This window comes from Haliotis asinina, chromosome 9 (genome assembly GCF_037392515.1).
Source record: "Haliotis asinina isolate JCU_RB_2024 chromosome 9, JCU_Hal_asi_v2, whole genome shotgun sequence".
Lineage (NCBI taxonomy): Eukaryota > Metazoa > Mollusca > Gastropoda > Lepetellida > Haliotidae > Haliotis > Haliotis asinina.
The window spans coordinates 64,258,197-64,271,782 of record NC_090288.1 but is presented as its reverse complement, the minus strand read 5'-3'; the positions used below and the strand labels follow the sequence as shown (position 1 = coordinate 64,271,782).

Genomic DNA, 13,586 nt, shown 5'->3' with positions numbered 1-13,586 from the left:
CGTTTCTAATAATGTTGGATTCGGTCGAAAAGAAATCTGGCTATTGTTCCTTACGAGTCCAAGCTGTGCATTTCATAATTCTCAGCAATACAAGCGCCAGTGGACCTGTTGCCATGTTTCATTTATAACGTTAGAATGTTCAAACAAAATCTGTCATTTAATCATTATAAATCACATTTTGAAACACATCTTCCCATGTTTCAAACACATGTTCCAGCGTTTCTTTACACTGATTATTAACACATACAAACCATTTCTTGTGCTAACTATTTAAGTTATGGAACAAAACATTATTACCTGCAGCATTAAACCCTACTCTGAACATACAGATAGCCATTCAGTTTACGACTTGAAACTATCATGTGAGGGTGAAAATACAAGATTGGCTATATTGATATGCAGTCGGAATTAGTAGACTACATTGCTGAACAGCTGTGTGCGACGTGAGCCGATGTCACCGTTGGTCGTCACGTTGTGGCGTGTTCACTTCCATACTGCACGGCTACATAGCTGGAGTACTGCTGAGGTCGGTGGTTCACATCAAACCTACGTGATATTGAAGGATACGCCAAACTCAGACTAGGCTCATACAACTCTAGGAAAAGGATTGATGGAGTTTGGTCTAGATTTGCGTGTTCTAGATGTATGTTCCGTTGTTGCAGGTGGACTGGTCTGCTTTGCTATATTTGACTACAACCTGACGGCAGTGCCCGAGTACAACAACCGCCTGGAACCGCTCATGTCGTGGTTGGAGAAAGAAGGAGTGTGGCAACTAATCGACAAGAAACAACGCGCTGATTCTGATACCACAGGAGCCATTGAAACTGTCTACAGATATACCGTCAGGGTGTCTGAAGTACACGCGCCATCAGCTCCTGCACGTTTTCCACTCAATGGCACTGGTAGCAAGATATATAGTGACAACGGTATTTACAATTAAAATTATTGCTGCTTTTGTCCCTTTTGTTTGCAAGATGTTTACTTCATATTTTGCCGTAATCCATCAGCTATTTGGCATTGGTCTGACGTATAATGCCATAGCACCAACGGTTGAATTTCACAGATTCGTTCTTTCAATATACTCTTCTCTTCAGTCTATCACTACGTGGGATTTATGACTTCACTTCACAGAACAAACAGAAAGGTTTATTAAGAACCAATGAAGTACCGCTATCGTGATAAGCCTAGTGCGGGATAAGCCTGGTGTGGGATAAGCCTAGTGTGGGATAAGCCTGGTGCGGGATAAGCCTGGTGCGTGATAAGCCTATACAACAGTCTTAGCATTACGAAAATGAATATGCAGATGAACCTATACAAAACTTACATAAGTTTTGCACCAGGAAACCATACACATTTTGCAAATTCCTTGCACTGGTGAGTAGCGATCTTATCATGATACATTGTACCTATATTATACACACAAACACGCAAACAAACAAACATGATATTCATGTGGGCAGAATGAATATTGATGATTTACCGAATATACAACATCATATGCTAATTTCATTAAAAAATCATTTGACGAAGATGCATTGATTCAAAGATAAGGACAGGAGTGCATAATTACGTTGTATATATAGTGAACCTAAAGTTAAACACCAGTGCAGCATTCACTGTATCATGTATGAAATTGTCTGCCTGCTCCGCGATGAGTTCAACCCTGCTATAAGATGTTGGACTAGTTAGACCCATCACTTCACAGGTACCCAACGATAAGATGTTGGGCTGGTCAGACCGATGACTTCACCACACGTACCCAGCTATAAGATGTTAGAAAGGTCAGACCTCTGACTTCACCTCAGGTACCCAGCTATAAAATGTTGGAGGGGTCAGACAGATGACTGATTGTATTTGTTCAATCACTAATCGCCGCAAGACAATTTCAAGCCTGTTCACTGATTGTGTAATTATAGTTTGTATGAAGAACTGTGAAAAGTATCAATGTCATTCCATTTTATCATTATCATGACAATCAATCTCAAGTCAGTGGTAGTATTAAATCACCAAAACATCGTATTTTGGGGTTAGACTGGCTGTTGTCCGTTATAGTGGGGGGGGGAGGGGGATACGCTCCCTGGCCTGGGGGTGGGTAACTGTTGTATGCAGGGGAGGGGGCGCCTGGCCCGCATAGCCGCTGTAGTTTGCCTGTCCCTGCATACCTGCAACATGAAAACATTAACTGTCAGGCAGCAGCAAAACCTGTTTCATGACACGTTAATGTAGGTGACACTGTCCCATCATCATAGACTGTACAATAAAGCCATTACTATGTATTCGCTATGACCATAGTTCTAGTGGAAATGAATGCAAGTTTAACTGATGTATGATCTACCTGTTGTTGTCACCATCATTGTGGCGCCGACTGCTGGAGGACCAACTACACGACCAGGCCTGTTCGCTGACTTAGCACAGGCGCAGATGACTGCACTGAGCATATCTCCTAAACTATTTGTGATAGCTTAACCAAACGTGGTACACACGTCAAGCATGATCTCTAGACATGCCTTTCGGAGATTAGACCCAGATATAAATTGTATTTTTTGTGGTTTCTATGTACAAATGACTTAGGCTGTGACTATGAGGATGTGATCTTGTTCGGATCGTGTCTCCTAATCTATACATGCTAGCTTCATAACACTGGGTACACATGTTAAACAAGATCCCTAGATGTGTCATTTGGAGGTTAGATCCAGGTATGAATTTTATTTTTTGTGTGTTTTCCATGGAAACATGATTTAGGCTGTGGCGTTGAGAGTACACCAGTTCGCCATGTTCACCATGATCTCTAGATGTTCCTTTTTCGGGTTACATCAGTGTGTGAAAATGATTTTTTTAACGGTTTCCATGACAGCAAGTTTGACTTTGAAATTGGTGTTTGAGCCCCGTTCCGGAAGAGAACTTTAAAACCTTTCACTATTTCTTCACCAAACGTGGCATATCGATAGGACTGATGGTATAGCGGTGCCTTTTGGTAGGTTTGGATTTCTGAATAAAAATACTTTTTGCGTTTCCATGGCAAACCATTTTGATCTCGACTGAATTTGGTGGTAGCGTTATTTTTAGGAGCAGAACTGTGAAACCTTCAATATTATCCTTCCACTCTGCCACACCAAAACACTGACATGTTGTAATCATAATTAGTAGACATATTCATGAAGAATATTTTGCCGTTGCGGGGGATATTGACGACTTTGTCTTCTGGATGACTTTGGTATGGAGACATTTGGTTTGATTGTGAAGTGCGATCTCATAGGGTTTAGTGTCGACTAACACATCCCAAAGAGTCTTGCCGGCGGTGAATCTACATGTATTATATATCCAATAGCATTAGATCTACCTTGTACAGCAGTATTGGTCACTGTAAGTGCCACAGCAGCCGCTGGAACAGTACGTAACACTCGAGTAACTTGAAGAGTACCCTGAACTGTAGCAGTACTCAGCCTTCACATCTGAAACAACATCGAACCAGTGAATTAGTTTACCAGGGCTAAAGCCATACTTGAACAACATTGAACCAGTGAATTAGTTTGCCGAGGCTAAAGCCATACTTGAACAACATTGAACCAGTGAAGTAGTTTGCCGAGGTTAAAGTCAAACTGAAACAACATTGAACCAGTGAATTAGTTTACCAAGGCTAAAGCCATACTGGAACAACGTTTGAACCAGTGAATTAGTTTGCCGAGGCTAAAGCCATACTTGAACAACATTGAACCAGTGAATTAGTTTGCCGAGTCTAAAGTCATACTGAAAGAACATTGAACCAGTGAATTAGTTTACCAAGGCTAAAGCCATACTGAAACAACGTTTGAACCAGTGAATTAATTTGCCGAGGCTAAAGTCATACTGAAAGAAAATTGAACCAGTGAATTAGTTTACCAAGGCTAAAGCCATACTGAAACAACGTTTGAACCAGTGAAGTAGTTTGCCGAGGCTAAAGCCATACTTGAACAACACTGAACCAGTGAATGAATTTGCCAAGGCTAAAGCCATACTTGAACAACATTGAACCAGTGAATTAGTTTGCCGAGGCTAAAGCCATACTTGAACAACATTGAACCAGTGAATTAGTTTGCCGAGGCTAAAGCCATACTGAAACAACATTGAACCAGTAAAGTATTTGCGGAAACAGAGCCGTTCTGAAACAACACTGAACCAGTAAAGTATTTGCGGAAATAACGCCGTTCTGAAACAACATTGAACCAGCAAATTAGTTTGATTTACATGTTTATTTCACAGGCAAAACATACTTTTGTACACATAAAAGTCCTTTATATAGGTACTTTTATATTGTTACCTTGATCACGTATGTCACCTTATGCAATATACCTTAAAGTCTCTCATAGCCCATCAAGGGTGGCTCATTCTATGTATATCATATGTATATATCTGTACTTTCACATGAGGTGAGACGTAAATGAAACATCCATCTGTCTATCAGGTTTATCATGGATTGTCAGTACAATGTGGGTGAACTACCTAGAAATGAAACTTATCATCGAAATACATCAAAGAGACAAGGTGTCTTCATTTATTGTACAAGACATCAAATATCAACTGACATAGTTGAACTGCCTTTCCCAGTTGTAGCTCTTTAGAAACAATACACGGAGGACCCTCACATTCAAATTGTTCGTTCGTAACGCCGAAGATCCGGGGTCGATTCCACAGCTGGATTTCAGGTAACCTGCTGTATTATAGTGAAAAGCGCCGTAAAACTAAACTCACTCACACCTATTTAAATCGTAGCAAGTATTCTTATGAACAATAACATTCACCTTCAAGCAAAACCAGAAGAAGTCCAGTGAGGCAGTAGAGCACGTCCATGGTGGATTGTGGGGGGTTTTCAATCCTAAATGAACTACTCACCCGATCGTGTCACAACGATAAGTTGTAGTCCGTGACTTAGGAAGGAACAGACAACAAACAAACCATGACGTCGGCAGAGATAGTAACTATGTACTGAAATATTGCGTAACCACTCGTTATCTCGAGCACTAAATAATCTCGGATTTAACTGTTGGCAGGTCTCTATGCCCGCGTGTGCTGTCGTGTAATGTTGTTGTATGTCACTGGTAGCAGCAGGTCCTCTTGTGATTGTATCGGTGAAGTAGGTCCTGGTAGCAACAGATCCTCTTGTAACTGTATTGGTGAAGTAGGTCCTGATAGCAACAGATCTTGTTGTAACTGTATCGGTGAAGTAGGTCCTGGTAGCAACAGGTCCTGTTGTAACTGTGTCGGTGAAGTAGGTCCCTGGTAGCAACAGATCTTGTTGTAACTGTATCGGTGAAGTAGGTCCTGGTAGCAACAGGTCCTGTTGTAACTGTGTCGGTGAAGTAGGTCCTGGTAGCAACAGATCTTGTTGTAACTGTATCGGTGAAGTAGGTCCTGGTAGCAACAGGTCCTGTTGTAACTGTTTTGGTGAAGTAGGTCCTGGTAGCAACAGATCTTGTTGTAACTGTATCGGTGAAGTAGGTCCTGGTAGCAACAGATCTTGTTGTAACTGTTTTGGTGAAGTAGGTCCTGGTAGCAACAGATCTTGTTGTAACTGTATCGGTGAAGTAGGTCCTGGTAGCAACAGGTCCTGTTGTAACTGTATCGGTGAAGTAGGTCCTGGTAGCAACAGGTCCTGTTGTAACTGTATTGGTGAAGTAGGTCCTGGTAGCAACAGATCTTGTTGTAACTGTATCGGTGAAGTAGGTCCTGGTAGCAACAGATCTTGTTGTAAATGCCTGGATTAACTAAGAAGCTATGGTAATGTAACAGTGAGAGAGTGAGTGAATCAGCCCACTATCAACACACGCCAGAGGCAACCGTTTGTTGAAATGGGGACTCATATGACGTAATACACTCCCTCACTCACTCAATTCTTCCGAAGCGGATAAACAACTTAGGCGACATACTAGTGGTTGTCTGTACGTGTATAAGTCTAAGCACAGGGGTATTGCATATTACGCCATGGGTCGTACAAGCGTACATATACACGGGAGAAGGTCTTTCTACGTAAACGAATATGACTGTACGCTCGTAGGACCCTGGACGTATTATTTTCAGCAATACAACCCCTGTGCCTCTGAGCGATTAAATGTTTGTGACCCCTAATAGTTAATTAATGTGGCATTTCATCTACACAATCACATCATTATAACGATACTCACAGTGTCTAATGATGAATATGCCATAATCAGCCCAGACTCGATTATTTACAGACCGCTGTCACATATCTGGAATATTGCTGAGTGCGGCGTAAAACCAAACTCACTCACTCACTCACCAGAAGTGACAGTCTTGTTTTTCGAGTGCAGTCGTGTGAAGGTCAGTTCAAATGTCAAGAACATTTACTTATTTCTTAGAACATATATCAACTTAAATATAATGCCATAAAATGAGATCAGCGATACAAACGGTATGATCGTAGCTGCTACGTTTTCCTACTGGAACTCTGACAACTGACGGCCTTGACTATCCTGGCCACGTACTTCGTGTATCCCTCCGACGTGCAGATTGCCATGTCTCCCACGGCCCAATCTACATCTCTAAACATCAGTTCCAGATCTCCACTTTGTAGACGCCCCCAAGGGTTAGGGCGTTTTCTTTGTGTGGAGAACATTAGGTGCCTGACTATGAAAGTTTGAGTTCAAATCCCCAATAGGACTAAACCCCCAAAGTACCAAGATCTGCTCTTTACATACGACTTGTTTCCCTAAATAAAACATGCGAGAGAAGAATAAGCAATATATTTCAGTTTTGGTCAATATACTTTAGTACATACTGTTCACTGTTGTGGGGAAGATGTAAAACGGTTTTTCCTTTTCGAATCCAAGTTGGCTTGCCGGTCGCCACATTGGATTTCTAAACGAACTTCAAAATAACACCTTCGCAATAACAATCTCCGCGGAAACCATCTCCACATTTCGGAGAAGTTGTTTTTGGAGAAGGTTTTTTGTTCCACTGATGACGTACCACTTCAGTTCACTAATCAAACCGTGGCCCTAACAAATCAACTGTCTTCTCAGTACCAAAATGCCTGTCTTTTCCAACGCGACTGCATAAAATCCCAGACACTTCTTCCGTTAAGGGTGGTATACATGTGGCGCTTCTTAGATGGGATGCCGCAGCGGTATGTTCCGAAGCTTTGTGTCTGGCCTTATCAACCTGCTTCTGAAGCTGTTAATATCGTATAGACGTCCCATTGGTACACTTTGAAGTAGAGCTATGTTGTCAAGCAACTGATATGTGAAAGTAGATGTACTGAAAAGTTATAACTGTTGTACTGTTAATGTCATAGGAAAATTGTTCTGTCGTCTGTTGATTACCTCATTATCTCACATCATTCTACTTGGCCATTGGTGGTTGAGGCATCGTTATAACAAACATACCAGCACGTCTTTATAAAAAACATACCAACACGTGTATGAGGAATGACAACTCGTATACTGCTGTGCCATGTCTGTTCTTGCAGAGGTAGTTCCAGTAGTCAAAAATATTCTGACTCGGGAGCATCACCATTTGCCACAGAGGTGGCAGACGTCTCAGCAACGTCTCCCGCCAAAAGCCTGCACTGCTCGTGTGAAGTACTCTTGTCGCTGATAAATGTATATGAGGATAAAACTACTGCTTTCAATAGGAACAGCACGGTCGCATTTTGTGGTGTACATTTTACATCAATATAGAAAGATATAAAAAGTGAACATGACACATGAGGAGGATACGTATAACTCTTGTAACCCTTCTCTACAATGAAAACAAACATGATATTAATATATGAGGGAACTGTCCTACTGAGGTAACGTTGCTGTATCACAATGTAGATGTACTAATCTATACTGACTACACCCTGTCGTAAAGTGCGAGTGTAAAAACAACATACTCCCTTCAAATAATTAACCACCCTTGCGTTGATTGATTGATTGCTCATTATTAGTTAACTAAATTTCTTAGAATGGCAGACATCATACAATTAATTGCCAGGTGTGCTATCTCGGGTGACCAATGAGAGGTTTATCAGGTTTTCACCAAAGTGAAAGACGTGAAACGATGTGTTACGTTTTCGCAAATTAGACTGATGTAAGAAACACAACACAGAGCAGGATAATTTACCAGCTTCAGATGAATAGAATATCGTTCTTTTATGTAGATATTGATGGATACATTCCCGTACAAGGTTGTAGTCTGATATTGCTGCTATAAAATTAGTCTGTTTTGCATTCATTTTTGGCATTTTGTTTTAATTTATTTGTTGTAGTATTCAGCAGAATCTGTATGACAGAAAACACACACTAGATCGCGTATGTGTGTGAAATAGGATCCACATTGACAGTTTATACAATGTTTAAATGGTACAGTCATGTTAGGAATTTACTATAAGCATAAGCAGGTCGTGTGTTCTTTTATTTTCAAATCAAACAAATATGACAATAAAGTAATTAGGGTTATGAGGCAAAATATAGAGACGTACATTGGCTTCGTTATTTTCCCGTCCTAATAGTTTCTTACCATTTCTTCCACTGGCAGATCCTCCAAAGTGTTTCATTTGTTTTCATAATATATTTGTAATGAAGTAAAAATGATTTCACCTTTGTTGATCTGTCTACAATTAAACTCTCAGTTGCGCATACCCACTGCGCAGCAGAGGTCACGAACCAGTCACAAATTCTGGGGTATCATCCGGGTACTCACGGGAGCAAAGCGACAAAAGTTTAAACCAGTCCACGGAAAATGCTCCGCATCAGTGCCCCTGTAATAATTTGCCGTGACAAAAGGTATAAGAAACCAGCAAAATACAGCACTGACAAGTCTAAAATATACTATACTATGTACTGACCAAAGAGCAAGATACAATGATTCACAATAGATGTTTCGAGTACAAATGTGTCAAATCTAAAATAATGGGTCACAAATATAACATCAACTCACCAAAGTCTTGATTTTCAGTGAGAAACAGTTCTACTAAATCTTTCACGGGGAGCTATCTTGAATGTAGGACAGGTTTGACGAAGAGGCAGACAGATGTAGGTAGGCCGAATGATGGCACATGAGTGTAAGTCCGTGTGTGTGTCCCGTAAACACCAACAACCAGACTTTATATAGACAGTCACTGATTCTTGAGCATTCCAGTGGAGCACGGAACCTTCGCGATTGACCTCTTGTTTACCACCAGTCAAAACAAACCAAAGGGAAGTAACTCTAAAGCGCTAACTCAAAGGCATGCTGCTAAAACACTACTACCAATGATACGAAATGTGACCTATAATAACTATCCCTCAAAACTCTAAACATTATGGCCCAATAATGCCTATTACTCAATAAAAATACAAATTGCAGAAAATACATTCTCGCAACAGATGTTTGATTACTGGAAGTTTTTCATGATAGAATTTTATAGCATAGTTTTGTATTTGTCTGACGATCCTCTCTGATGTTCACTACCATCGCTGTACCTAGCAGTGTCTGGCAGTTGTTGCGTTGACGGGCACAAACACGGGCTTAAACTCGAAATTATGATGGAGTTGTGTGCCTCTGCCTGTCATCGTCTGTTTGTCAACATAATTTGACTCGCATTCAAGATTGACCACTCTCACTGTAAGCAAGCTCCCTTTAGTATCTCTGCTCTTACTGGAAATGCCATGTGGCCTCCATTCTCTTCCCACAGAGGATACTTGTCATATCTTCCTCCCTAACCGCTGTTCTAATACGACACTTTCATGGTGCGTGTGTTCAAGACTCGTGATTGGAGGTGATCAGATTTAGTAGTGCAATCAGAGACCTTCTTTCAAAAGTGATCGTTTCAAAACATGGACCACTTGCCGAGCGCGATACTCAAATGTTTCTTCTAGACAGAACTCAGTCATGTCATATTTGTTTCTCCACATTGCTTGCATTTGTCACGTTGAATCTAGCTCGATGTAACACGTATTCTGATTGGACAGCAAAAATGGGAAATAAATCTGCTGCCATTTTTTGTCACTAGGGGATTTTATGTGTACCGCGAAATATGGCCGTATTAGAACAGAGGTTCGTAGGAAGATATGACAAGTAACCTCTGTGGGAAGAGAATGGGTGCCCTCTGGTGAGTTAATATTTTTTTTATATTTGTGAACCATGATCTTAGATTTGTAACTCAACTGCATTGTACTATAAATCTGTATTTTGATTCATTGTAACTTGCTCATTGTTTGGTCAATATATTATTGAATATTGACTTGTTCAAAGGGGATTTCTCATACCTTTTGTCACGGCAAATTATTGACCGTAACAAAACTGGGGGCTCATCTGAGATAGAATTCATTGGACATTGGATACCTATTGTGAAATATGTTTCCATTTTTGCAATTTTGCTTCAGATTTATTGTGAAACCAGCAAAATGGTGTTCGTACTTGAGAAATATGTGTATTGCCACTTGAGAGAGTCAGTCAATTTCGCAAATCAGATTTATTGCAATGTTTTTTTCACATTTCAAACTTAAGGCCACACCTGCAATCAGGAAATTTCTGGTTTTGAAAATTGTTTTGAATCACCATATTGATGTTGGAATTTTTGGACATGAAGTTTTGGAAAAGGTTGAAGTAGAATGTTCAGATCAATTGGAAATGAAGAAACTTGAAATTCAACGTGAAATGAAAGGTTTGAAATGGAGAAAGAAACATAAAGAGAAAGAGAATTGAGAAAATTGGAAGTTGACAGAGAGCTTAAGAAACCTTCACTACCCTCAAAATCTTACTCTTTCGACATTGCAAGGCATGATAGGTTGGTGTCCCCGTTTAATGAGAAAGAGGTAGACAAATATCTTCTACATTTTGAAAAAGTTGCTGAAAGCCCCAAGATGCCTATGACGTTAAGAACTGTTTTTGAAGGGTAAAGCTCAGGATGCTTATTCAGCCTTGTCGATGTATCAAAGCTCAGATTATGATCTTGTCAAGAGAACACTTTTGAAAGCTTATGAGTTATTGCCTGAAGCTTAAGCTTGTTCACAAAAGGCACAGTGAGACTTTTGTAGAGTTTGCTAGAGAAAAGGAAACGTTGTTTGAGAGGTGGTGTGGGTCTAGGGAAGACACAGATTTTGACAGTTTGAGACAGTTAGATGTGATGGAAGATTTCAAGCAGAATGTTCATTCTGATCTTAAGACTCATTCGTAATGAACATAAGGTTGATGACTCACATGACAGCAATGTTTGCTGATGATTGTTGTTTGGCTCACAAGAGTTTTCGTAGGTCTCTGGGTAACACAAAGTTTTCTGGCCGAAAGGGCTTTTTGTTGGCAAGATCTTGTTATGAGAGTGTATTTTCTGTAAATTGTATTAGTAAGTGATAATTATTATTGGGTCACAATGTTTAGAGTTTTAAGTGATTGCTATTATGGGTCACATTTCGCATCATAAATGTTCAGTGCTATTAGTATTTTAGCGGCAGGACTTTAAGGTAGCACTTTATATATATATATATAGATATATGGCTGGTTGCTGTGTTGATACACGGACACACACACAGATAACTGGAGTAAATCGAACTGCCTGTCTTTGTCAGTGTTCGACATACATGACAGCTGCCTGACTGCTCGTTCTGTGGCATTCAGTATACATGTTTCTCACTCTCAAACCAAGACTTTGGTGAGTTGATATAACATTTGTGACGCATTACTTTAGATTTCACTCACTCGCATTGTACAAGAAACCTCTATTGTGAATCATTGTGGCTTTCTGGTGAATAAAAAAATATTGAACATTTTAGACTTGTCAGTGTTATGTTTTGCTGGTTCTGAGGGGATTCCTTATACCTTTTATCACAGCAAAGTATTAAACATAACAAAACAGACATGTACATCTTCCAATAGCTTCCATCTATCTCTTCTATTGCACAAATATCTCATGTATATATATATCTCCCAAAATTACTTCTCATATATCCCTTGCTTGACACCAACATAAGAAAGTATGTTGGAACGTCGACTACACAGAATAAAGACGTTGTGCATGGATCCTCATCCGTCATCTACTCAGCTTCTAGAATGCCAGTCAAAGAAGTCATTACTTACACGCCGTCGTCATATAGCTGAAAGAGTTTTTACTGTAGTGTAGAACTAAACTCACTCACCTTAGTTGATAGCTTACGTATTCAAAACAAGCACTTGGTGGTGAATGATTGATACAGAGTTCGCAATGATGATGGAGCCATGTTATTACTATGTTATCAGTTGAACACGTAAAATGTATGGTTTAAACAACTTTATTCTGTGCTTGTTTTGTGTATTTTGCCAAACATTGAGTCCCGTGTGGACCCGGGACAGAATGTGTCCACAGCACCCCATTGCTTGTCGTAAGAGGCGACTAAATTGGGCAACCTGTTTGCCGTGGGTTGCGTCCCGTGTCGGTGGAGGACGGGATCCTGGTGGTTGAGGGCAGATGGGCTTTAAACTGCGTTCCATTTGCCCAACACACCACTTTGGCCCTTACTTCACCTAGACGGGTGGTAGAATCGGCCCGATTCTATCAATCGGCTGGTCACGCCAAGCCCTGTGTATGGACTTAAGTTTTTGTCAATACACTAATCTTTTTGGAAAATGTGTTACTTTTGGTCTTGGCAGAATTGGTCTCTAAACATGTTTATGATTTTGATGTATTATGTTTTGCACTTTGCCTAGAGTCTTATGCCAGAAGGCGGTGGCTCATGGGCCAATCTGGTAGATGTGTTATTAATAACTCTTCTGCTGGAGTATATCATCCGAGTATCCTTGGTGCTGCAAGTTGGAGACCCACTTGTTTTTAGCATTGTCCTTGTGATACTCCGTGGTGGGTGGGGAGCTCGGATGACGAACTATTGGAAATTAACCATGGCTTATGAAAACCCTCCTAAAAAAACCAAACGACAACTAGACACTGATCCAATTGAAACTGATCAAAGACTGCCCACGTCAATTGAATACTGGCCACGATTTCTTGTAATTGAAACTGTTGACAAGACTCCATTAAAGTTGAACCCTTTTGCCATATCCAAGGGTATACAGGGCCTTGCAGGTGATGTCAAGAATATTAGACGTTTGCGTTCCGGTGCTTTGTTGGTTGAATGTGGGAAAAGGCAACAAGCCACAAACCTTATGAACACAGAATTGTTTGTCGGCGTTCCAGTCACGGTTACGGCTCATAAAACACTCAATACGAGCAAGGGAATCATCAGAGATCGTGACCGATTGTTTGCGGATATGACAGAGCTTGACATCATCTCTGAGATGAAAGATCAGGGTGTACTCAATGTAAAACGTTTCACAATCCGGAAGAATGATGTTGTAACTAACACCAATACTTACCTGTTCTCCTTTTCCTCACCAACTGCTCCAAAATCTCTTAAAGCAGGTTATTGTAACATCAATGTGGACATGTACATTCCAAACCCTTTGCGGTGTTTTAAATGTCAAAAGTTCGGTCATGGCGTCAATACTTGCACATTGTCTGTTGTATGTGCTCACTGTGGCGAAAAGACACATACAACAGAAGATTGTGACAGTAATGTTAAAAAATGTACAAACTGTGCGGGTGACCACTCCTCCTACTCTAAAAGTTGTCCTGTTTGGAAACATCAAATGGAGATAAA

The 13,586-nt window shown here is 40.4% G+C and overlaps 2 protein-coding genes across 2 annotated transcripts; both read right to left on the bottom strand.

Annotated features, from left to right (window-relative positions):
* Positions 1-138: 138 nt before the first annotated feature.
* On the bottom strand, positions 139-4,931 carry LOC137296816 (uncharacterized). The gene is made up of 3 exons (XM_067828685.1): positions 4,779-4,931; positions 3,341-3,452; positions 139-2,162 (listed from the first exon to the last, which is right to left on the bottom strand). The coding sequence occupies exons 1-3, from the start codon at positions 4,825-4,827 to the stop codon at positions 1,982-1,984; spliced, it is 342 nt and encodes a 113-aa protein (XP_067684786.1). The 5' UTR covers positions 4,828-4,931; the 3' UTR covers positions 139-1,981.
* Positions 4,932-5,069: 138 nt separating this feature from the next.
* LOC137297390 (uncharacterized) lies at positions 5,070-6,511 on the bottom strand. The gene is made up of 2 exons (XM_067829393.1): positions 6,426-6,511; positions 5,070-5,703 (listed from the first exon to the last, which is right to left on the bottom strand). Exons 1-2 carry the CDS (start codon positions 6,509-6,511, stop codon positions 5,070-5,072), a joined length of 720 nt encoding a protein of 239 aa, XP_067685494.1.
* Positions 6,512-13,586: the final 7,075 nt, after the last annotated feature.